The 26672-nt window shown below is 46.7% G+C and overlaps 1 protein-coding gene across 11 annotated transcripts in view; it reads left to right on the top strand.

Annotated features, from left to right (window-relative positions):
* The window catches only part of LOC122387236 (zinc finger protein 345-like), a 48943-nt gene that overhangs the window by 5242 nt on the left and 17029 nt on the right, over window positions 1–26672 (top strand). For 3 of the 11 annotated variants that reach the window (XR_006257532.1, XM_043377276.1, XM_043377278.1), the window contains exons 2-10: window positions 5304–5496; window positions 6838–6986; window positions 9153–9226; window positions 10777–10860; window positions 11081–11157; window positions 11502–11595; window positions 11836–11942; window positions 13542–13684; window positions 13878–14014. Coding sequence is in view for 10 of the 11 variants with exons in the window: in XM_043377276.1 (XP_043233211.1) it covers window positions 5410–5496; window positions 6838–6986; window positions 9153–9226; window positions 10777–10860; window positions 11081–11157; window positions 11502–11595; window positions 11836–11942; window positions 13542–13684; window positions 13878–14014 (952 nt within the window). In the remaining variant the exon portion in view is untranslated. Of the gene's footprint in view, window positions 1–5303; window positions 5497–6837; window positions 6987–9152; window positions 9227–10226; window positions 10451–10776; window positions 10861–11080; window positions 11158–11501; window positions 11596–11835; window positions 11943–13541; window positions 13685–13877; window positions 14026–15782; window positions 16608–17078; window positions 17688–20089; window positions 21089–24427; window positions 25571–26672 lie in introns of those variants that run through there. The other 8 variants (XM_043377275.1, XM_043377274.1, XM_043377272.1 and 5 more) reach the window with 7 other exon arrangements.

Below are 26672 nucleotides of genomic sequence, written 5' to 3'. Positions count from 1 at the left end.
CTCCTTTTGTGGAGCCTCTGATTCTCACCATGCACACAAATTTCTCAACATTGTTCATGATTGTTTATTACACCAACATGTCACTCGCCCAACCAGATTCAGGGAAGGTCAAGAACCTCACACCTTGGATCTTGTATTCACCAACGAGGAGGGTATGATTACCGCCTTAGAATATCTACCCGGGCTGGGCAAAAGTGACCACCTGGTCCTAGCCTTTCAGGTGGCTTGCTATACCACACAGTCACGCCCAAACATCGAGCAATTTAACTTTAACCGTGCTAATTGGACAGAGCTGAGGAACACACTCACTGCGGTCAACTGGCAGTGTTTGGCAACACTTCATGTTGATTCTGGATATCAGTTCTTCAACAATGCTGTTCTTGGTGCTATATCTGCATGCATACCCAAAGTTAGAAAACCAAAAGCCAGAAAGAACATTTACATGACTAGCAACGCACTGCAGCTGAAGAAGCACAAACACGAGCTGTGGGCAAAGTACACCCGCACAAACGACCCAATAGATTTAGCCCGATTTAGAGTGTCTCGCAACAAACTAAGAAATCTAACCAGAAAGCTTCGCCACGACTTTGAGCTCAGGCTGGCCGCTGATTTGAAAAATAATCCAAAGGCCTTCTGGCGATACACCAACACTCGCCTCAAAACAAAGACACCCGTAGGGGATCTTCGCTCTGCCTCAGGGGGATTGGCCACATCAAACGAGGACAAAGCAGATGTTCTCAACTCCTTTTTTGGAAGTGTATTCACTCGAGAAACTCTCGACGATATGCCAACCTTGCCAACTAGAGAGCGGATTCCAGAGCTAGCGGACATTACCATCACTGCCTCGGTTGTAGAACGCAAACTGTCGGCATTAAACCCATGCAGTTCTCCCGGGCCCGATGGCATTCATCCGCGTGTCCTACACGAAGCCCGTCAGGCTCTATGTAGACCACTTTCCTTGCTCTACCGTCGCTCAATTGATGCGGGCACGGTACCTGACGAGTGGAAGCTAGGAAGGGTGACACCCATTTTCAAAAAGGGAGACAAATCTGATCCGAGTAATTACCGTCCAGTTAGCCTCACCGCCGTGACGTGCAAAGTTCTCGAATCCATCATACGTGACAGAATTCTGCAGCACTTGACAGAGGCTGACCTCCTCTCTGACGACCAACATGGATTCCGGCCGAGGCGTTCATGCAGCACCCAACTGTTGGAGGCCCTGGAACACTGGAGCAAATCTTTTGAGGATCAGACTCCAATAGACGTGCTTTACTTAGACTTTTGCAAAGCCTTCGACTCTGTCCCTCACCAGCGCTTGCTCCACAAACTTAGAGCCTACGGCGTGACTGGCAAACTGCTGGCATGGATAGAGTCTTTTCTCGGCGGCAGGAAACAACAAGTAGTTGTCCAGGGATGCTCCTCAGAATGGACGGCCGTCCATAGTGGCGTCCCACAGGGATCTGTCTTGGGCCCATTACTCTTTCTCGTTTACGTCAACGACTTACCAGATGCTGTCCAGGGCCTCATCAAAATGTTCGCGGACGACACCAAAGTATACTCGTCGATCTCCTCGCCTCGTGACACCTCACAGCTCCAAGCGGACCTGGACGCTTTAGTCAAATGGTCCGACACTTGGCAGCTCCCATTTAATGAGAGGAAATGCAAGGTTTTGCACATGGGGCGCGCGAACGAGGACCACCAATACACGATCAGGGGAAATCCAATGTGCGACACTTCGCTAGAGCGTGACTTAGGGATCCACATTGACTCGGAGCTGAAGTTCCGCCAACATGCGTCAGTGGTCGTTTCCAAAGCCACTCAGGTGCTTTCTGTCATTCGTCGCTCCTTCGCCCTGCTAGACTGTTTCACGCTTCCACTTTTATATAAGGCGTTAGTTCGCCCACACCTCGAATTCGGCAACCATGTTTGGGGTCCGTTCAACCGCGCGGACCAGAAACTGCTGGAAAGGGTGCAGCGAAGGGCAACACGTATGGTATCCAGCATCAGACACTTACACTACGAAGAACGCCTGCGGAAGCTACGTCTACCATCACTTTACTATAGGCGCAAGCGAGGTGACATGATTTTTCTGTACCAATTGTTCAACGGTGGAGTGGACATCAATCCAGACAACTTCTTCACGCGAGTCACAAGCAGTTCCACGCGAGGCCACCCATTCAAGGTCCTGAAGCCCAGAGCGACCTGCAAAGCAAGGAGGTCGGCCATCTCTGTTCGCGCTGTGAACGACTGGAACTCGCTGCCTGCCGAAGTCGTATGCTCGGCATCGCTGAACACCTTCAAAGCGAGTCTGGATGCCCACTGGGCCCACCTCTGGTACCAAACACCAGACAGCTAAGCTGTCAAACCATGGAGCTCGATGAGAGCGGGGCCTACAGGCCATTTGGCCTTACCGTAAACCCGACAACCGTAAGGATAGTACATTGCTGCTTGCGCAGAGGCACACGTTGCAGCAGTCAACACGTCATGTTTCTAGGCTCTAGCCGTTATATGTACTTCTCCATGTAAGTACGTCTCCGGGCAGAGCGCCACGCGCCACGCGCCACAGATGACTCTAGTGACAGCCACGTCAGTACAATGCATACGCCTTCATGGCGGAGCTTACTCTAATCCAGTGTATGCATCAGTCGCGGCGTATGCAGCATTATCAGGTGCACGTACCAAGCAGCAGGTCTGCAGGAACTCATCTGTCACTACGATCCGCATCAATATTTCCTCCGTATATGTACTACTGCACAAACTGCACTGGGATGTGACGTTGTTACCCACATCTTCCTGAACAACAGCAACAGCCTTCCTAAACAACACGACGATCTCAAAACCGTGCCCCTTCCCCTCCCCCAAGCAATAGGTATTCATTTGGGGCCTTGACCTCATGTCTGCTCCGCAGGGGTACCCGCAATAATACCAGCGATTATAGGGCAAATATCCTATCCAACATCAATGCGTCACGTCAGCGGTGAATGACCATGGAGCAATGAATGCACCAGTTTCAAGCGGCGAGGGCGACGAAGGCACTCCCCTCCGAACTCTTTTTAGATTCTGTGTGCCGTAAACTGCACACCGTCCCTGAGAAACGTTACGCGAACGACTCTCAGCCTACACAGGCGCCCCTTTTCGCATAGAGACGCCCCCATGGGTTTCCTAGGTGCCCCCCTCTTTCGCATGTGGGCGAAAGAGGGGCGCCTCTTTAGACCTAGCAGGCGCCCCTCGTTCCCACTGAGGCGCCCCTATGGGCTTCATAGGCGCACCTCTTTCTGTATGCCTCAGAGGCGTTCATCTTTGGGATGCAGTGGCCAACCTTTCGTATGGAAGTTCGACTTTGACCTTTATATGGGCGCCCCTTTTGCATGGCGGCGCCCCTTTTGCATGTTGGTGCCCCTACATATACTATGGGCCTCATGGACCTCAGAGGCACTCCTATAGGCTTCACAGGTGCCCCTCTTTCGCATGCACGTGCTCCTATGGGCATCAAAGTCGCTCCTATGGACATCCTCATTTGCATTGAATCGCCCCTATGAACTTTATATGCGCCTCTCTTTTGCATATAGGGGCCCCTATGGCCTCACAGGCGCTCCTCTTACGCACCCAATTTCTTTAGGCGATAGCGTCCCCTTGAGGGATGGCGCCCCAAATGGCAATTTGTCCGCATCACTCCGTTGAGCATTGTTACGCGTCTGCTTAGACCGCACACGCATGAAATTGCGAAAAAACGCTTAGCTGAACGCCCAGTGGTACCAAAAGGTACCAACAATAATTCTGTCCCTAGGGACGCCAGGATTCATGACGAAACATCGGATTTTCTGCTTAACTGCAGCTACAAGTTCTTAATCTTTAATGTAAACACACTTTGGCTAGAAAAATATTCACAGACAAGCAAATACAAACGTTTTCTTCTCCCGACGTCAGCCAGTGACTGTGGCGCCTCGAAACACTCCTCGCTTTTCTGCACCTCACACGAAGTTCTTCTTAGCAGCACGTTATTTTTACCCAACAGCATATCCGGAAAGGAGACGATTATCCAATGACAGAATCTATGTGGCGAGAAAACGTATGGTCTCAACGCAGCAAGCCAAAATGTGCGTTGGTACCTTTTGGTACCGCTGGGCGTTAATGGGTTAACTTTAACTACTAAACTGAATGTTGCAGCATTCATGTGCCAGAATTTCCCCAGTGGGACATCATCTGCTTGCAAAATACACTTGCAGAGTGCTGGAAGCGGATGTGAAACGCCAGCCACCCTGGGCTCAAAATTGAATAAAAGCCAAACCATATTGTAACAAACCATATATCATCCAATAATATTGTTCATTCAATCATTAACTCCCAAAAAAGGTAGGTACACTACAAGTAGAAACACCAAGATTTACTCTGACCTGACCTAAACTGATCATACAATTGTAAAATAATCTGAACACAATCTGCCTTTACCTAACTTAACAAATGGTTGAGTAGAGATATTTCATATTTGAGATATTTGGTGTAACTTATAAATGCTTTGTGTAAAAAGTGTTAAGGTATCGATATGTGGTGTCACTTTTCAAGAAAAAGATGTGTTCTTTCCATGCATGTTTTTTTCCTTCCATGACATTTCTGAGGGCTGTTAACGGGCCCTGTGTGCGGTCGGACCTTACACAGCCTCCAAGCTCCGCCCACTGCGTCCCTACGTCAGCCTTCTGTCACTGCACACAGCGACTGCTGTGGCCGGTCGGGACTGGCCACAGTGGACCGTCTACCGCACGCAGTCGCTGAGCCGTGACGTCAGAACTGCCTACCCATCCCCTACCCCCACGCCTGAGGGCTGTTCACGGGCCCTGTGTGCGGTCGGACCGCACACAGCCTCGAAGCTCCGCCCACCGCGTCCCTACGTCAGCCTTCCGTCACCGCACACAGCGATCGCTGTGGCCGGTCGGGACTGGCCACAGCGGACCGTCCACCGCACGCAGCCGTGACGTCAGAACCGCCTACCCATCCCCTACCCCCACGCCTGCTGGACGCACCGCACACACCGCACGCAGCAGTGTGCGGTGCCCGTGAACACCCCTCCGATGACACCGCAGGCGCACACACCGCACTCAGCAGTTTGCGGTGCCCGTGAACACCCCTCCGATCTTTTGCCAGTTGCCACAGCACCTGCTCTGCCTGCCATCCTCCAGGTGCAGGCACAAAATGTTGCCACAACCGCCACAACCAAGCCACAAACAGTGTGTTGGTTCTGATCTGACCATACCCCTGCAGTTAGTTAATTTCATTGTTGTTCACATAGCATGTGTCGCCTCCCCCAGCAGAGAAGCTTGTACTTCTGAAGTGGTCTTAAGGGGCTCACACTTAACCATTCACCATAACTGGTGAGAAACAGTTGTTCATAGTGTATGCAGACGGCCCAGAAGGATGACAACTTCTGTCATGTTCAACACTTCTGAGAATATTGAGCTTTTTGTAAAGGAGGAAATAAAGATTGAGGCTACTTCACCAGAGGTGGGTTTGAATATGTGAAATGTTTTCATTGCCATCTATGAATTAGGTACTTGTAAAAGTAGCTGCTGTCGCTAACCTAAGTTAACCCGCGCCCAGATGGGGTCTGCCGAGCAACGCGGTCTGATGGGGGGGGGGCCATTTTGGCCCCCCCCTCAGATCTCGAGAACCACGCAACATAGCGACAAGCGGTAAACGGTGTTGGATAGCCCCAGCGGGGAACTACCTTGTGACCCAATTTCATTGACCTCGGTCAAACCGATGACGTCACAGGTCAGGTCAAAGGTCGAATTTTCACCGTTTACAGGCATTTCAAGAAATGCGTTGTAAAATCGAGTAAAATGCATTTCATTGAAAATCATCGATGGAGAAATGTTCTTCAAACACATATTTTGCTATTTGAGGTCACTGATACCAGGTCAGGTCACTGGGGGGTCACAATATGAAAGTGTCGTGTGATACATGTTTTATGGTCCATTTTACATGACAAATGCGATTATGTGGGTCAGACAGACTTTAGGGCCAGCTTAGGTCACGTTTTGGTCAAGGTCAGGTCAAGGTCAGGTCAAATTAGGTCAAATTTCAAAGTTGATATTTTTGCATAAAATGGGTATCGATTCGATGCAGCTCGTCACGGGGAGTTCAATGGTGGTCTCCGTTTTGCGCTACGAGGTCTAGAATGGCTAAAAAGTGAGTTCAAAAATATGACGTCATCAATTTTTAACAGTTTTTTCGCTATAACTTGGCCAAAAAAAGAGGTATCGATCTAAAATTTGGTATGTAGATCGAAGAGCGCAGGGACTATCACATATATTCCGGTTTTTTCGAAATTCGAAAATTTTTAGGAAATTTTTTGAGTTTTTCTAAAAAAATCAATTTTTTTGATTTTGGGGGGTCAAAATCCCAAAATTTCGAAAATCCGAGATAGCAGTTTTGTAGCGCCGTCTTTTCTCTACACAACCACATAAAGAACTTTAAAATTGCTTGTCAACTGTAGAATTGGTGATCGTTTCAAGATGTCATGTTTTTTGCTCATTTTTGCTCGAACATGACCTCAGTTTGACCTCAATAACTCCTGACCTGAGGTGACCTGTGACTTGAAATTTTGTGTGAAGGTGTCAAATTGATGCCCGGTAAGGTACCCAAAATTTGGCGGCGCTGCGCGCCGCCGTTTTCTCGCTATTTAAGAAAAACCACAGGGGGGGGGCCAAAGTGGCCCCCCCCATCAGGGCGCGGGTTAAGTTATTGTAAAAGTAGCGGCTGTCGCTGACCTAAGTTTTATGTTATTTTTTCCAATAATTAATGGGCTTGCTTTAAATTAACTTTGTTTCTGGTTCTGTTTAGCCTGAGTGGCCCCCGCCATCACCCGCATCTGAAGAATGTGCTTCGTCGGACCATGCTGGGCAGTTTATCAAACTGGAGAGGAATGCACAGAGCCGGTCGCCATCACCAACAGTTGACTTCAATGGGTTCACAGACTTTGATCGAGACAGGTAAAGACTGGGGCTTGAGTCTTATACTTTTGGCCAGGGCTGTGGAGTCGATGGATTTTAAGACTCCGACTCCCACTCCGGCTTCGAAAATCGACTCTGACTCCGACTCCAACTCCGATTCCGACTCCGGACGGTTCTATTAAAATGCATATCATGATATTGAAGTTCATAATGTAGATGTTTTATCTGGCCTCAAACGATCCCTTGTGCGTTCCAAGGCTTTGCGTTGCAAATCTATATTACTATTTGAGGAGGGTGCGTCTGTCCGTTACCGAGGTCCCGACTTGGTCGTGCTTTGCGTGGACTACAGGCCAGACCGTTGCACCTAGCCCGGTGAAATTTGTACAACTTATAGATCAAAGATGCGCGACGTGCCTTTGAGGGGTCTCAGCTCGATCGGGTCGTTAGTGAGCGCGTGGCGCGTGCTCAAAAAGTGCAAATTCGCGTCATAGACTTTACATGTATAAATCGGCGTGCGAAATCGGGCGAAAACGGCTAATTTTGGCCGACACGGTTCCGGTCCCGGTGCAATATCTTGGTGACCACGGGTCCGACCGGCACGGGGAAAACAGCATCGTGTACAAAATTGAACGGGCTATTGAATGGTGTGCAATGCAGAGGATAGCACGCGCCACGTGCACCGGAGAGGGCACTTTTATTTGAAAAATTGCGGTTTTTGAGAGATTTTGGAATTAATTTTATTTTTAGGTGACCGTTAAACGGAGCGAGTTGAAACAACGCCTGTTGACAAGAGAAATGTACCGCCTCTCATGGAAAATTGTGAATAGCTAATTGATCGACGACAAGGTGGTATAAATCGCTGGAGAAAATGGTTTTTGTCGATGATGTGCCGCTTTCTTAATTACACGGGTTTTGCTGCATAACCTGATATGTTTCGCAATTGAAACTGGTACCGTTTGAAAGAGCATTCAATTTTGTCCAAGATACACCCAACATTTTTGCATGACAAGCAACAATATTCTAAAAAATGCAAATGTTTCAAACCACTACATAGTCATTTTTACCGAAATTCATCGATTGTCCTAAAAAGACTTCACGCCAGTTTTCGAATCATTCTTAAGTAGAACGCATGATAATACGACACGGGCACCTCGATGCGACGTATCTTTTTGTTTTATTACAAAATGCTTGGCCGTCAAAAAGCAATCGAAGGAAATGGATACCAACTAAACCGACACAGACCAACCCAATAATACCCACGGGTCAAAAATAACCCTTCTTCGCGTTGCGGAGCACGCGGGTAACCCTAGTATGCACTAAAGGAAATAGTTCAATTTTAACATGGGGGTTTGGACTGGAATAGCAGTTCCGTAGCTTTAGCTGAGACATGGCTTAGACAAGCACAAATCAGGTGCTTTTACGGCCCAACGATCACCCTAGGCAAAGATATTCCATTTCTCTTCCCGAAAAAGTGCGTTGCTGAGGAATGTGTGCCTTGCAGCCGTTGCAGGGGTCATTTCCCTCTTTTGCAATCTTTCAAAACTGGAGAGTTCTTCCTATATTAAAGTATAGAAAATAATATTTTTTACCAAAAGGTTTTATTTTCTTTGCTGATCATTTTGAGCATTAAAAGAAATCATGAATCCATTGAAAAAAAACGAATTTCGTGAAAGTGAACTATTCCCTTCTAAAAAGAGCATGCATTGTTCAAAAGCAGGTTCTGGGGAATTTACCGTCTTCTGTTTCTTTCGCTGAAAACATTCGTCCAAAACAGAAAAATGGCCTTTTCTAAATCTAATTTCGAGCGCAGTATCGTCAATCAAACAGGTGCAATGCATGATTTGAGCCATGTAGCGTTAATTGCGACTCCGGAGTTTGAGTCGGTAAGATTTTGGCGACTCCGACTCCGGGCAGAACTGTCGACTCTGACTCCGGCTCCGCAGCCCTGCTTTTGTCACTTCATATTTGACATGCAATTTGTAAGTCAACTGTAAAAAATGTTGTTATTAATTACATTTTTATAGTGTTTACAGAGTTTGTGGAAGCTAATATGAAATGAATATGAGTATAAATCTATTAATAAAAATAACGTTTTTTTTTTGCTTTTTGAATGAACAGATATACCATAGCTTACACTACTATATGTACTTAACTAACCCAGCCCATCAAAAGTTGACATTATTTGTATATTGTGTTTTGTTACAGTGCTCACTACATTGCCGATACAAAGATTGACAGCCTATTGGGATGCCTGCCAGATCTACAAGATACATCAGATGGTATGTGGATGCAAAAGCGCAATATAGTGAGCATACCTATTTAATGTTTTATTTTGTATAATCAATAATGTCAGCAAGGCTCTCTTTTTACCAGTTCTTACACTTACGTCTTTCTGCACTATACGCCCCGCTATCACTGTCAGTAAAAGATCGAGGTAAATATCTTATTACGGAGCGAGCGAAGCGAGTCAAATCTTTCCTTAGATTAACGGAAATTTCTGAGTATGAGCGGCCGGTCGGCCGGCCGTGCGGATACTTTTGCGAGGCTTATATCTCAGCAACCACTTGACCGATTTACATACGGTAATTTTTGTAGGGTAACTTCATTCCTTCTACGAAGTATTGGACTATTCCCGATGTATGTGGGTGACCCCTTATGCACGTGCCACGTGCAAAACGGAGAGGTGTCAGTTTTTAATAATGCACAATTCAGTTGGGACCCATTTTGCACGTGCGCACGTGCAGGATGCCGCTTCCAGATCTCGAGAACGGCTGGGCCGATTATGCTCAAATTTGGCATATTGCTAGAGACCAGTTAGTAGGATGCACTACACAGCCCGGTTGTAAATACCCCCCCCCCCCCCCACACGTGCAAAGGTCACCCTCTCGCTGGCTCGTTTCTCGCCCCAAAAGTCGTCTTACTGGTGATAAGTACATAAATCAAAGAACATTAATCAAGTACATAAGTTAAAGGGACCCTCCCACCTTAACATTAGATTTGAGTTGAGATAGCCAAAATGGGGTCCCCGGCTCACAATTACCGGTTTCGGCACTCACAACATCGAGAAATGTCTTAAATCGGAAATATTGAATTTCAAAATTGCAGTATTTTGATTCAGATGCATAGGAATACCCCTCTGAATGTGTGACGTCAGCGCAGATATCTAACGATTTTTAAATGTTTGACTAAAACGTTTTGTAGCACGCGGTGGTATATGCTGCTTTGCGCGCAAGAAGTGCCGCACTTTCAGCTGCCAAACTATTGCTTCCAAATAAAGTCGCTAGGAACAGCGGAGATCCCAAAAAGTAAACAAAAGTAAAAGTCTAATATCTTGAAAACCGGTGAATACCTATTTTTGGTGAAATTTGGTAGATATTCATTTTCGCTCTTTCTGAACCGAGCGACATCACTTTCATGCCAATTTATTAACTTTTTGGAAGGTGGGAGGGTCCCTTTAAGTACATAAATCAAGAGGAAAACAGCCGGTCGGACTTTAACAACTGGTAAGTTCCGGTGCCGCTCGGTAGAATTTCTAGGTAAATTTTCACGGTAGCGTTTTTGGATGGGTAGTTTGGTGCAAGAGCATTTAGGTAAAATCGGAATTTACTTAGGTAGGTAGTTTGGTGCAAGAGGCCTCAGCCCTCAGGTCTCCGAATTTAAGACTTACTCGATAGTTTGTGCCCAAACCGGCAAGTACGAGCCAGGGACCCCAATTTGACTTTCTCAACTCAACATTAATGTTAAGGTGGGATCAGGGATGGTCACTTTAAAGCATTGGAGGTATTCAAACTGAAAGTTACATGTAAGATAAGTGTTTATTATTTTTCAGCACATCCCGACGGAAAGGTTCCTAAGAGTCGCCGCATGGTGATAAACTACAGAGAGGTGGATGGTCTGAACGACAACAGCATGTGTAAGTACCTGCTTCGTCGATGCCTAGATGCTGAATATGTTGCATGTTCTTGTTATGTGTATTGCAAAGTACCTAATGCATTTGCAGAACCAAATAATGTCAGACCAATCTGAAAAGAACAATTTCTTATAGCCTAGCAATAGGTACTTTCCCTGCGCAAAGTTTTTTTGTCAAGAATTTGTTTATCGCAGTTCTAAATGCATCTCCTGTGTTCCGACAGTCTGTGAGCTGTGCTGCTGTGATTGGGACGGAGATTGTCCTGTCCATGGTCCGCTGAAGGTCATACAAGACACTAAGGTAAGGGACGGGAAACTGTCATTGCTCAGCTATTTTTGGCTTGCGTCACATCTTGCTGAAGCTTTCAGGAACATAAGATTATGAATCTGGTGAATATGCTTCTTTTTCCTCAGATTTCCATCTTTTTCAAAGTGGCTTTTTTAAACATGGTCTGTGGCATAGCGTGTGAATTGATGACTAGAGAACCGGGAGCCTCTGTTGTATTTATTTATTTCACATCATCCGGTCATTCCACAGTACAGGGCTATTCATAGACCGTTGTAACGCCCAATCTGAATGTCGTGTGGTCAGCAGGTCGAGGGTTTGCGCCAGTGATGGGGAAAATTACACCCATTTTATTACAGGTACCACCGGGAGTCGGGGACCGGAAGAGGGACGTCAAAACTCTGCCGCATTTCCTCAGCACTGGCCAGTCGAAAATATCAGAATCCAGCACCGGTAAGCTAAGCGTCTTACGTAAGCAATGACGCACAACATATGCCATATCCATCACTTGCATTCTAGCACATGCAATCGATCACTTTTTCGAGGACTTCAGCTTTCTAAATGAAATAGTGTATATGTCCTATAGCTTCCGCACGTTGTGATATGACATTGCCGATGTCATAAAATGTGATTGACATGTGATAACTTCCCTTTTCGTTGTGAATTCACAGATGTGCATTTCGGCTATTTCAGGAGTGTGGGCAGATAAGGATATTCCGGCGCGCCACAGACTCGGTCCCTACGAGGGCACCCTAAGTACCGACCGACGACAAGTCCGAACCACCGGGTACAGGTGGAAGGTCAGTTGGTCTGTCTATTGCAATTGGTCACTGCGAAAGGAAGTCGGTAGCAAAGTGGACGCCATTTAGTTGCGTCCTAGAAAAGCCGTTCCTGGCGCCAAATAGCTGTTTCAGCCTAAAATAGGTCGGCAGCACGTGTTTGGCGATAAGCAGCAACTACGGCGAAAAATGACACATTTCAGCTTTTTTGGCACTAATTCTCCGTAGTGGTTGGCTCCAGGGGTGGGGGTGGGGGGGGGGGGGGGGGACGCTCCTGCTTTTTTAGCATCAAGAAAAGTGTGACAGACGTTTGTGCCTTGTGGAGGATTGTCGACGAACTATTGTTCCTTGAGCAGTATTTACGCGCTAGCGGAAAATTGATCAATCAGCGCTCGGCAATCCTCGACGCTGATTGGTCCAGTGCTCGTGACGAAATTGCGGGGGACAGCAGTTATTTCTCTATGGATCCGAATAGGCTTTTGGATTTGGGAGGTGTTTTAGATTGTATGCTGTTTCGGGCTATTTGCGAGTTTACTTCTTATGACTACTTCTTATAGACTATCTATCTAATCTACTTCTTATGTTTGTTTCAATGTCCCACAAAGTGACATTAAAATTTCGCTGCCCCCCATTTTTCGTGAGGCTCTTACGCCCATGCTGTGTGGTGTGTGTCGCCGGCGTGGATGTGGTACCGCCAGCTCGAATGCCCGGAGTGCGGCGCCGGCGGCGGGCACAGCCGCCGTGGCACCCGGCGCGGCCGCCGTGTGCCAACATGTGCATCAGTGCTGCGCAAATAGACGGAATAGAGCATAATCGATCTATTGTACGAATACATGCACAAACAAAGGGGTGTAGACCCGCGCGACAAAGAAATACCAGACTTGTCCGCCTTCCCACTTCCTCTGAGAAACTCCGCCGCTTCTGGCCACATGCTCAATTGTGCATGCGCCTGGCCCTTGGGCCGAAAACGTTCTCTTTTACATTGTCAAAAGCGTGCCATAAACTTGATGCAAATTTTCTGTCTGATAGGGTGAAACGAATCCGAAAAAGGGCTACAAATAGGCTGGGTAAATGCGAAGGGAATGAGCTGCTGCGTATTGGAATTCCAGTGCCCATTCAGCAATCACTCCGACCAGATAATCAATCGCATTCTAACACCCATGGTTATGCAATAAATGCGAAACGTTTGGTAATTTCTTGCGTTTTTATCCCTTTTAAAATGAATTAAAAAAGTTTAGGCCATACACGCACTTATATGTCACATCTGTCATTTGATAATCCTGGTAACACATTAAGTTTCTTGTCAGGCTCAGCATTGTAATGTCAGATTCAGTTATGAGGTTCCAGTAAGTTTTTTTTTGTGCTATGTAGCAATTAGGTGCCAGAAACAGCTACTAAGGGATCCGAAACAAATATACTCTTGAAGATATATAGGCATTTAGGTGGTTTCGTAACTATTGAAAAACATCGAATTCGTTGCTTCTAGAAGCTCAGCTAGAAGCCGAAGCTACATGTATGAGTATTAGAAGTAAACTCGCAAACAGCCCGAAACAGCTACTGTATGAGTATTACCTTTCTTCACTGATGCTTGATTCTTGCTGTCTTTACCGTTGTCTTCAGATCAAGAAGGGTGACCGTGTTCATCACTCGGTGAATGCCGAGGACCCGAGCTGCAGCAACTGGCTCAGAAGGGTCAACTGTGCCCGCTCGGAGGAAGAAGCGAATCTGATTCCCTTCCAGCACAGGGGCCTGATATACTTCAGGTTTGTTACCATCTGTTTCAAGTTTGGATATTCTTGTCTTGTCAGTGAGTCTTTATGTGCAATACATATATGTTGTACTCTATTGTAATATTGCTGCGCATCAGCGGAATTGCTACCTTTTGGTAGGTTATATAATATGCATGTTTGATCTTATACATGCTAAGACATCCGCGTCCATGATTGATCTTTGCAGGACATCAAAGCCCATCCCGAAAGGGTCAGAGCTGCTGGTGTACTACGGAGACGACTCGGCCCCCCGGGAGCTGACCGTCCACTCGGAGACGTCTGGGGAGGCTGTGACTTCCTCTCCGGCCGGACCGTCATCTTCAGGTTAGTTAAAGGTAGTGTGCCACCTTTGAAAGATTTCCCATTTTATTTTTCCTAGGATAAGAAGCTTCTGTTTTTACATAATATTGCAAAAAAATCAAAAATGGGCCTGGAATAGTGCCTTTTTCGCCAAAAAGTTTATCGGTTTTTCGATATGTATAACAACTGTAGTGGGCTGACCTGCAAACAGGCGTCGGGCAACAATCACGAATGCGGCGCACATGTGACAATAAGCAAAGGTCATTATAGAGTTACGACGTACGGGAATGAGTTATCAGCTGTCTAATCGTAGACAACACAATGTCGAGCCTTAAACTGTATGCCTGTATTGGTATTGTTTCTTTTATTTGGCTGTCGAACATTATTTATGGTTTGAAATATGATTTTTATGTAAAATAATTGATATGAAAAAGCCGTCTAAGTTATGACCCCATTTCACCACACGCAAGTGGCAGAAATGACAATGATCAGCTGACGCATTTTTCTTGGCCGAAGTCAGAGCGCGCGGCCCGACGCACCACCACCGCACCACAAAGTATGAGCAGAAGCCGCGCCTAAAGCCAGGGCCCCGGTAACGTGAGGTAGCCGAGTCGGGGCAGCGTGCGCTGACCCAAGCCGGGGCCGCAGCTTTGGGCGCGGTCTACCGCATCCCCGCGGGCAGCCCCGGGCTATCACATGACACCGGGAGGACGCGCGGCCCCGGCTTGGGTCAGCGCAGGCTGCCCCGACTCGGCTACCTCACGTTACCGGGGCCCTGGCTTTGGGCGCGGTCTACCGCACCACCTAACAGGCGTGTTCGAAACCGCAGGAGATGATGATGAACGGGTTTATCGAAACTTGATTGGATGAGCATATCGGTAATAGCAATTTCAGTGTGTGCATTTATTGTTCATAGTGGTGTGAAATGTGTTTGGGGTACGACCGACAACCCGTCGGGGCGAATTTCGCACTGGGGTACTCAAAATTTGAAGAATTTAAGATGTTTCCATGAGTTTTGAAGGTATGGATAAGTTCTAAAAATCCGGTTCTCCTTATCCGGGTCATTAACTCCATACGTTCCAGGAAAGCTGGCACACTACCTTTAGTCGATTATTTTTTTTGTGCTGGCTTTTTAGCTGCAAAACAAGTTACATTATAACAAAGCAAACCCCATGCCTAGCAAACCAAGGCGGGTACATTGCGATAACAGTGTCCCGTCACGCTGGGCGCAAAATGACTGTTGTCGTCGACGCGCCTGCAAGCCCCAATAAACAAACAATGCAGTAGCCACGAGCGGGCGCCACGCTGACGCTTTGAAACACCCAAACTGGACGGAACATAGCTCGAAAATTGAAAAAAAAGAAACGCCGTCTTGCGTTTACACTGGACAGACCGGTGTTTGTGCTCTCATCCAAACCATTAAAACAGCTACAGTAGCTCTGAGGTAGCTATTGTAGCGCTTGATAGCTATAGATGGCTCTGAAGAGCTCATGTAGCCCTTTAGATATGGAGCCACATGTGCCGGGCGCTGAGGCGCTGACGCCGTCATCCGGTAAATAACAGGCTGGAACACGGCTCCGATCAGGTGTCCGGGCGATTGCCGTGATTGCCGACCGTCCAATGAGAAAGATGCTGCCTCCTTCATCCCTTGGGACGTTGGAGGGATAGACCTATACTAGCCATGTCAAGGCTACAGTACTTATGATGATATTTTGATGAAATCACTAATATTTTTTTCATTTCTAAAGGAGATGCTGTTCAGTCTCGCTCACATGACCGATTCACTCTCTAGGTATCGGGGGCTCTTTCCAATGCCGTCACTGCGACTACTGTGCTATGAGACAAGTGCATCTAAAACTGCATGTGAAGATAAGGCACGGCAACATCGACGGGACCAACAGCTTCCAGTGCGAACGGTGTCAATACTCCACCGACCATTGCGGCTGTATGAAAGACCACCGTAGGACTCACACTGGAGAGCGGCCGTACCGCTGTGACATCTGTAATAAGTGCTTTCTTGAGCTTAGTAAACTGACCATCCACCAGCGCGCACACACGGGAGAGCGGCCGCACCGCTGTGATATATGTGGGATGTTATTTCCTCGACCGGGTTCTCTGACTCGGCATCGCCGTACACACACGGGAGAGCGGCCGTACCGCTGTGATATATGTGGCAAGTCGTTTTCCCAGCAAAATGAGCTGACCCGCCACCACCGTACACACACGGGAGAGCGGCCGTACCGATGTGATATATGTGACAAAACGTTTGTTGTAGGAAGTAATATGACCGCCCACCGCCGTACGCACACGGGAGAGCGGCCGTATCGCTGTGATATATGTGACAAAACGTTTGCACAACGGAGTAATCTGGCCAACCACCGCCGTACACACACGGGTGATCGGCCCTACCGCTGTGATATATGTGGCAAGTCGTTTTCTCAGCAAAGTGAGCTGACCCGCCACCACCGTACACACACGGGAGAGCGGCCGTACCGCTGTGATATATGTGACAAAACGTTTGCTGTACGAAGTAATCTGAACGCCCACCGCCGTACGCACACGGGAGAGCGGCCGTACCGATGTGATATGTGTGGTAAAACGTTTACCGTACAATGGACTTTAAAGGGACCCACCCACCTTAACATTAGTTTTGAGTTGAGATAGCCAAGTTTGCGGCCAGGCTCAGAAACCACCATTTATCCTGGTCGCAACCCCCGCAGCTTTATGGTGTTCAAGAAATTTCTTCCCTTTACTTGCAGGGTGGGACCAGCGTGGTCCCTATCTCTTAACCATTACGGGAATCTGATGACGTCATCAGGCTTTCGAACGTCCGTTAAATGTTTGACTAAAACGTTTTGTAGCACGCGGTGGTATATGCTGCTTTGCGCGCAACAAATGCCGCACTTTCAAATAAAGTCGCTAGGAACAGCGGAGATCCCAAAAAGTAAACAAAAGTAAAAGTCTGATATCTTGAAAACCGGTGAATATTTTTCGATGAAATTTGGTAGATATTCGTTTTTGCTCTTTCTGAACCGAGCGACATCACTTTCATGCCAATTCATTAACTTTTTTGAAGGTGGGAGGGTCCCTTTAACAACCCACCTCCGTACACACACGGGAGAGCGGCCGTACCGCTGTGATATATGTGGTAAAACGTTTGCTGTTCGATTTAGTTTGACTTGCCATCGCCGTACACACACGGGAGAGCGGCCGTACCGATGTGATACATGTGGAAAGTCTTTTTTCCAGCAAGGTGCGCTGACCACCCACCGCCGTACACACACGGGAGAGCGACCTTTCCGTTGTGATATATGTGGGAAGTCGTTTTCCAAGGGACGTTATCTGACCACTCATCGCCGTACACATACGGGAGAGCGGCCCTACTGATGTGACGTGTGCAGGAAGACGTTTACTTTTCTCACTGATCTAATAAGACACCACCTGTACAAACGGGAGAGCGTTCGTACCGCTGTGCTACATAGGGGAGAGTGGGGCACTTTCGTGCATGGGGCATTTCGTTTTCAGCAGTTTATGGGAAAACGAGTGACTGCACGAGCTCAAGGTAAATTATGAAAATATGTCTATCATTGCCGCCCCTCGTGTACTGTAGAAGACGACACTGTTCACTCTATTCACGGAACTGCTGCAAACTTGTTTGTTGAAAAAGTGTCATTTTTTCAACAATATATTTTGAAATATATTACAAATAAAGTGGTGGGACAGGTCTGTGCACGCACTGACTAGTGGCACATTCGTGCATATTTTTTCGTTTTTGCGATTTATGACGTTATCTGTAGTAGGTTTCACTTATGACGCTCGCACTTATGACGCTCGCCTGACTCACCCCGCGTTCGATGTCTCTCGGACGGCGAAGATTCTACGTCGTCCGGCCAATCCCGCTAGAGGTCAGCGGGGGCTCGGCTGCGGTTATGGAACGTGATTGGCCGGACGGCGTAGAATCTTCGTCGTCCGAAAGACATCGAACGTGGGGTCAGTCTCGGCTGCTTGCGACGTCGTGACAAGTAATTTACATGACCTTGGCAAGGTCACGTAGGCACGATGGTCGAGGTCACGATGGTCGGCAGTTGGTACATTCTTATTGGCCAGCCCATTAGGTATTTCTACATTTGTGGTGCACCGTGCAATGCATTCTTGTCGAAAGGAATCAAATGAAATGACCCCCTGCCAATTTCTTTCGGTGAATTTCTGGTAATGCCCGGTAATTCCTCGAATTTTGCAGGGTGCACGAAAGTGCCCCACCCTTTGCACGAATGTGCCCCATACCTCAACCTGGGGCAGGTTCGTGCAAACGCTCAGAGTTATTAAGAGCCATTTTTTTCTAATTGAAGCGATAATTTTAGAGGATAGCTTTTAAAGAAGAAAAATATCTGCAATAGTTCCTTTCCATACTACAATCAACAATTTTGCCATTGCACCAAACAAAGAGCAGATATATGGATTTATTAAAAAAAATGGATAAATCCATTTTTCCCATAGGGGAAATGGATTTAATGGACTTCCCCTATGGGAAGTCGTTTTCTTAGCTGGGTCATGTGACCATTCATCGCCGTACACGTACAGTAGAGCGTCTCTAGTCTCTACTGATGTGACGTGTGAAGGAAGACGTTTAGTTCTCTCAGAGATATGAAAAGCCACCGTGTCGTCTTCACACCATCTACAAAGAAACATTAACCCGGCAGGCGGTGGGCCTCCCGGCCACCTTCCGCGCGGTGCGGGAGGCATTTTTGCCCCCCCCCCCCCCGTATCTCCGAAACTACTGGACGGATCCGTAAATTCGAACGGCGCTTGATAGCCCTGTAAAATTTGTCGAATGAAACCGAATTCTATTGACCTCGGGGTCACCGATGACGTCACAGGTCAGTTCAAAGATAAAATGTTTAACCGTTCACGGGTCTTCTAGGGAATGCGCTATACCATCGACCAAACGCATTTAGTCTAAAATCAGCGATAGGGCGACAGTTTCCTAGAACAGCCCACCGCTAAAGTAATGTGCGGTTTTACCAATCTCAACGGATGACGAAAGAATCGACCCTTTTGAACACGAGACCAGGGGTGCCAATGAATGGTGTATATCGTGTGATTTAAATGTTAGCGGTGTGTGAATGTGTTTTAGGCGTTTCTTTTTATAGAAGTTACTGGTCGATCATCTAGACGTGTATATTTTTTAAATCATAAAATTGTGTGACAATTGTGCTTTAAATATGGCGCAATGACGATTTTGACTTATACGTGTTTTTTTTTTTTTTTTTGGTGTGTGACAGATAGCTGAAGAAGGGAGCCGAAGTGCTCTTGAAAGCTTTCATTGAAATAATAAAGCTGGTGTAAAAAATACGTTTTATACATTTCTGGGTCAAGTTAAAGTTTATTCAACGTGTCTCGACGAGGCTAAGTCGATTCCGGCACAATCAAATGTCGTGCCAGTTATGAATCAAAAGTTTTTTGCAGAAGAAATGTAGTTTCAGATTTTTTACTCTCTTCTCCTCAAGGCTAAACTATTAATCCTAGGTCTTTGACATGGTCCACAGAGATCGTTAATAGACCCATCAAATACGGTTTCTCGCAGTGCTGCTGTAGCTCTAGTTAATCCCGAGTTATGCGCCAGTTCGGCCAGAATATCGAAATGGGTAAAATTTGACATTAAACAACCTCTGGTGACCGGACGTTTGACCTCACCTAAAAAATGACCGAAGTACTTTCTTTATTATCATTTGTTTACGCTCTCTTCAATGCTGCTTACTGCTTGTCGCTCCATGGCCCAGGAGCCGGGTTGGACGGGGGAGGCTCAAAATGCTCCCCTCTCCCCTCTTCCACCCCCACCCAGCACTCAGTGGAAAATCCTGACCATTGGCACGGCGCGGGCGTTTTGAAGGAGACAAGGAACCTATTTTCACTCAGAATGAGTAATTTTGGGTGCGCTCACATGGGTGAAGAATAGGAATGTGCATACCAGTGTCTGAGTGTGGGTGATGGTTAAAATGTCATATTGTCATGGTCATATGCCGACGTAAGGAAGTAGTGTACCTTTTTCCTGTCGGAGCTTCTGTTCAATCTCGCTTACACGACCGATGCACTCTCTAGGTATCGGCGGCTCGTTGCGATGTCCTCATTGCCACTTCAACTGTTTGGGACAAGATCATCTCGACAAACACGTGAAGAAGTATCACAGCAACATCGGCAGGAACGGCAGATTCAAGTGCAAGTTGTGTCAGTACTCTACGGATCGTTCCGACCATATGACAAACCATCAAAGGATCCACACGGGAGGCCGGCCATTCTGTTGTGATGTGTGTGGTCAGTCGTATTCTGATCCATGTGGTCTGACCCGCCACCGCCGTACACACACTGGAGAGCGGCCGTACCGCTGTGATATATGTGACAAAACGTTTCCGGTACAAGACAGTCTGACCAAACACCGCCGTACACACACGGGAGAGCGGCCGTACCGCTGTGATATTTGTGGGAAGTCGTTTTCTCAGTCAGGTTGTCTTACCCGCCACCACCGTTTACACACGGGAGAGCGGCCGTACCACTGTGATATATGTAATAAGTCCTTTCTTCAGCGTAGTAAGCTAACCATTCACCTCCGTACACACACGGGAGAACGGCCGTACCGCTGTGATAAATGTGACAAAGCATTTGCTGTAAAATGTGGTCTAATCACCCACCTCCGTACACACACGGGAGAGCGGCCGTACCGCTGTGATCTATGTGACAAGGCTTTTTCTCAGCTAGGTACTCTGGCCAGCCATCGCCGTGCACATACATCGCCGAGAGCGGCCATACCGCTATGATGTATACAACAAGTCATTTGCTGAGCGAGGTACTATCACCGCTATCACCAACCATTGCCGTACGCATATGTTAGAGCGGCCCTGATCTGCTGTGACGTTTGCTTGGAGGGGTTTTATCTTCTTGGTATTCTGACACGTCCCCGTATTACGTATACGTATGTTAAATCAGCCTTGTTGTTTTGACCTATGCACTGTAAGACTTGTAGTCTTGTACTCATCTCACGTCATCTGAAAAGCCACCGTCGTCCGTCATGCTCGCACCCGCTTGAAACATGAAAAGTGTGCCGTGGACAGTGAATGCTCAACTACATAGTCTGCTTCTTTGGCGAAACACAATTTTATTCACCCCGGCGTTGGACATGGTGTGAGCTGAACTGTTTACAAAGATTACATTAATTACCATGAAAGACCTACGAGTATCATGGGTGCTCGAGCAATGATAATGCGCGTTCGCCTCTCATAAGACATGATCGGTCTTCAATGCAAGGGGATACAATAAGACACTTGCGAGCCCACCCGGTCTGAAGGATGTGGTGTTACGGCAAGATTACTTAGCTAATAGTGTTGAGGATCTGATATGCGATGTGAAGTGGTGATTGATACATGCCAAGAAGAAGTATCATTGTCCTATGATGCGCGTTAGATTTATATCGTTACTCCTATGATGCTGAGTTTTTTAACGGGAGTTTTAATCTCTGCATTTATCTTTATTTTAAACTGGTAGCACTTGGTAAAAAAGGATACTTATTGCACAATAGTTTTTATGTGCTTTAGGTACTTTTGTACGCTTTATAGTTGCCAATGCCAATGGCCAATGCCGCCGAAGAATGTTAGGGGACTACGTATTCTTACCATCGCCTTGTGACTATTCCCTGGTGTCTTTTTGCCCATAATATATATGTTTTTTGTGCCTTTGGTGTTGGTTGTTGTGTATTTAAATTTCAATTTTGACGCGAATACAGTCAACTATTTTCATTTGGCACAAATTCACTCATGAATTTCACTGCGTGATCACAGTACATGGTTTTCAGGACTGTACCTGAGGTTCTGAGCCCTAGCGAATAGTGAGATTTTAGTTTGTTACTGTCGGGAACTGCAACTGATCATAAAACGTATTACAAGAGAAGATATCATCGAGAGTGGGTACCCGACTATATACCCAGTTCGTTACTGGCGAGACCGGTGCTGAACTGCCGGTGAGTCACCGGGTGGTGCAGGGCTCTTTACTCGGCCCGGTTTTGTTATTGACGGCATGCCAATCTGCCAAAGGATGAAAAAATACGAGCCAGGCTTAGGCTCCACGACTGCAGTCGCTTTTCCGCTGTTGTACTATGTACCCTAGGATTTCGACAGCTCATCTTTGGAACGCTGTCAAGTTATTTGTACTGATATTAAGGACGGGCTTACTGAAGGTGACTCCTTGTCATGACTATGCGGACTAAACTTATCAGCACGATAAGTAAACTATGATGTGAATGCTCCTTAACTGTTTCACATGCTAAATGACGAACTGTTTATGGAAAGGATACTATGTGACAGACGACAGTGGACATTTTTTTTCATGCGTCTGCTTGCAACCACAACAATTTATTTTGAAACACTGTTGAAGGTGTCATAGCTGCACATTTTTTAGGTCTTCAGGCCTTGGTGCACTCGAGTCCCGAATCGCCTCTCAAGTTTTCTCTTAACACGCGCAGTGGAAGAGTTCCGAGAACTACGCCTAGTAGAAGTGGAGGGACCCCCACAACTTTTCATTGGCCCAGGAGCCATGGGGCAGTGCAGACAGCTTGTTTTCCCCAAGTGGGGGGGGGGGGGGTCAAAGGCCACAAAGGAAACTGAACGGAAGAAAATGGAAAAGTGAAAAATCCCCATATCTGAAATAAGCTGGTTGCCACGAGTGTTGTCAATTTATGAAAATGGTGGGGAGCCCGACACTGGCAAATCTCGCCAGCCTACCTACCCCCATTTGCTCTTCTCGGATTTCGGCCACTTTCTTTTGAGGCACAGGAAAATATGAAAAAATAACATAAAATAAAAGACATTAGCAGGGAAAGCCTCTGCACAGACCAACCTAACAGATGCTCACTGAGTAATATCTGTAACATCTGTATTCCGTAATCAGATATGAAACGTGGTCATTCAGCTCCAGCTGTAAACGTAAACACCGAGTGGCATATGCATTATATTCAAATGACATGTCTCGGCGGCAGCACCTGTCAATAATGAAAATCAGAACAAAGAGCACTCCTACCAAGTGTCCCCTCGCCGTCTCTGTCCGGCCACCGACAGCCGCGGCCATCTAGCGTTGCATGGATATAGGTGTTGCTAAAGTGCGAAAATCTGAGAAAAACATGGGGGGGGGTGAGAGCAGCATTAGGGGGGGGGGCAAAAGTATACAAATGACACCAGTGGTTGCCAGTTGCCACATTCTCTGATGACGCCAATGTGTGTACGTAGTCTACGTACCTACATTATTTTCTTTAATTAGCGGTACCGAACTTCAACGTCCCGCGCCCGCGTGGCAGGCGACTGCGAGCTGGTGCTGCCATTAAGATGATTTTTACGATTGCTTGAAGGTCGTCTGAGATAAAGAGCTGAAATCGGCACACCCACCAGTGGATCAAGCCGGGTTTTCTGGTTTAAATTGCTAATGTTCAGAGCAGGTCAGGTCACCGACCTATGTCGTCTTCCGGAAGCCTCTGCACGGTCCTTGGGCGTCGATGACCACTGTAGTCCGGGCGCCCAAAAACTCGTGCCATCTTTTCACTCGTGCTGATAATTTGTCATCTTCCCGGCAGACCCATGCATAATTATATGTCTCTTGCGTGTTCTTTTTTTTTGCATCTTTTGCCTATACGATATGTTTTAATTGATGCAATATGATTTCCAAAAGTCTTGCCACAAAATGCTAACCAATTCTTTCAAAGTTTTGGTTATGACTGAATGATATCAGCTATGTCTAGTTAATGTAAAAGGTATCTTTTTGTTGACAATGACACGTGGTCCGAAACGTGTGGTTTATTTTTGTATCTTTTGTATTATTGTCTATAGTTCGTTTTCCTTAAGTTTGCCCCTCACTGTAAACGTCTTTTTGAACACAGCACGAGAATTGCTAGCTGAATTACTGAGAAAACTGGTTGGCGCACATTGTATTGGAGATATGAATAATATTTTCAAAATAAGTTTTGAACACCGACGATGTAACGTTAATGTTAAACGCCGTGCAATTTATTAATTAGCTCAGACATAATTCCTGAGAAGTCGTCTATCACTGTGGAACTGTAGGTATTGGTAAATACGAGCTATGAGTCTGTGAAATAGTAAACAAATTTGATAAAATTGATCGTCTGTGAAATCTGGTGAAATCAATGTGCGCCAACCAGTTTTCTCAGTAATTCAGCTAGCAATTCTCGTGCTGTGTTCAAAAAGACGTTTACAGTGAGGGGCAAACTTAAGAAAAACGAACTATAGGAGGAAAAAAACACATTTGTAGCCTAGCTCTTCCCATGACAGCCTTTGTGGTGTTGTGGCTTCAAGTGGCACACGGGAGAGCGGCACGGCCAACTTTACCTATACCTTCACCCTTTGACTGTCTTCAAACATTAGGTATCGCCATGTTTTCCAGGCGGACTGCCAACGGTCGGTTGTCCTCACTGCGACTTCAGCTGTCTGGGACAAGATCGTCTGAACATTCACGTGAAGAAGAAACACGGCCTCATGGGCAGGAACGGCAAATTGAAGTGTGAATGGTGTCAGTTCTCTACGGAGAGATTCGATCACCTAGTCACCCACCGCCGCACACACACGGGAGAGCGGCCGTACCGCTGTGATATATGTGACAAAACGTTTGGTGTTCGATTTAGTTTGAATAAACACCGCCGTACACACACGGGAGAGCGGCCGTACCGCTGTGAAATATGTGACAAAACGTTTGCCGGACGATGGACTCTAACAATCCACCGCCGCTCACACATGAGAGAGCGGCCTTATCCCTGTGATTTATGTGCAAAGTCGTTTTCTGCGCACAGTAAGTTGGCCATCCACCGTCGTACACACACGGGAGAGCGGCCGTACCGCTGTGAAATATGCGACACAACGTTTGCTGGACAATGGAATCTAACAAGCCACCGCCGCTCACACATGAGAGAGCGGCCTTACCCCTGTGATTTATGTGCAAAGTCGTTTTCTGAGCACAGTAAGCTGGCCATCCACCGTCGTACACACACGGGAGAGCGGCCGTACCGCTGTGATGTGTGTGACAAAACGTTTGCCGGACAATGGAATCTAACAAGCCACCGCCGCTCACACATGAGAGAGCGGCCTTACCGCTGTGATGTATGTGCGAAGTCGTTTCGCCATCAAAGTAATCTGACCAGGCACCGCCTCACACACACGGTAGAGCGGCCGTAGTTTGATATACATACACCTGAGCCAAAACGTCAAGCACACCTGACCGAACATAAACGATGTCATGCGCTGATTGGTCAGACGCTGGTACACAGACGTGCCCACACCGCCGAAAAGGTGGTGCGATACCGTTGAAAGCTCGGCCAAGCTCCGGACCAGGGAACGGCCGTACGGCTGCTCCACCTGCGGGGTACGGTTCCTTCACCTGTCACGTGCCATCAATATCATACATATACGGACCCATGGTGTGCTACAGAAACGTGACAAGATGAAACATCCTGCTGATATGTGACACAGCTGATTTTGTAGTGTACCTACCTGGTGAAACTGCATGGGTTGCAATACAATTGGATCGAGAAAACGGTCTGTCATCGCTGGCGGAAAACTGATCACGGTGTTTTGAGGGGACTTTCTTTTTGGTCAGCTCCACGCGCGCTGCACGGTTCGTCAGTAAGTCATTACTCATTACATCCACAAAGTAAACAAAATATACCATTCGAAAGATGACGGTGAGCTGATTCCAAAAATGTAGCTATGTCAAAATCGTTCAGCGGCCTTTTTCAAAAATTGCGTTTTACAACTTTGTGTTCAACGGGCTGTCCCGGACGTTCTTGAAATCATAGACATGTTTTTTCGTGTTCCAGTGAACGTTGAACGCCAAAAGAACGATATGTAGCGGAAAAATATCCTCAATTATTATTATGCGTCTCCCACAGCCAACAAAAAGGCGCTATCACACAGCTCAGAGTAACGAATCAAAGTTAGCCACACAGAAGCATGAAATGACCCTTATCGACTAGCAGACCCGGCGCTCTCGGCCCGCCTGACTTGACACGGAATTGACGTTCGGCTCTCGTTCTACTAAACGGGTGTCATATTTGTTAGTTGAACGATTCAAATCGCTATCAAAGTTATCCAGGATACCTGTGTGATAATTAATCTTCTTCAAAAAATAAAAATAAATAAAATAAATAAATCTCAGGTATCCTGAATAACTAAAGTATCAACTTGAATCGTTGAATTTATAAATTATGACGTCCGTTTAGTAGAGCGACTGCCGAACGTCATTCAGTGGCCAGTCAAAAAGGCCGAGAGTGCCGGGTCTGCGAGTCGATAAGGGTCATTTTTACGTTTCTGCGTCGCTGACTTTGATCCATCGTGAGAATGAGATGAATGATTGCGCCTTATTGGCGGCTGTGGGAGACGCCATAGATAGATAGAGGCCACCCTTGGCTTTTTGAAGATGACGGATTCGTGTGTGCTGCAACACTGCATGCATATTTTTTTTCTTGAAAATGCAAGTGGCCAATGTTATATGCTAGTATGACAACTTTGGCCCAGCAAAAACATTCATTAAAAATGTATGGTTTCCGGCTTTTTTGCTCACTTTTGCCGAGCGTATGACAACATTAGCTACCTTAGCCAGTTTTTTTTTTTAAGCATAAATCACCCAAAAGACAGCG

Source organism: Amphibalanus amphitrite, unplaced genomic scaffold (assembly GCF_019059575.1).
Source record: "Amphibalanus amphitrite isolate SeventyFive unplaced genomic scaffold, NRLGWU_Aamphi_draft 000278F_arrow, whole genome shotgun sequence".
In the NCBI taxonomy this organism is placed as follows: Eukaryota; Metazoa; Arthropoda; class Thecostraca; order Balanomorpha; family Balanidae; genus Amphibalanus; species Amphibalanus amphitrite.
The sequence above is the reverse complement of the archived record's forward strand: the minus strand, read 5'-3'. Positions and strand labels throughout refer to the sequence as shown.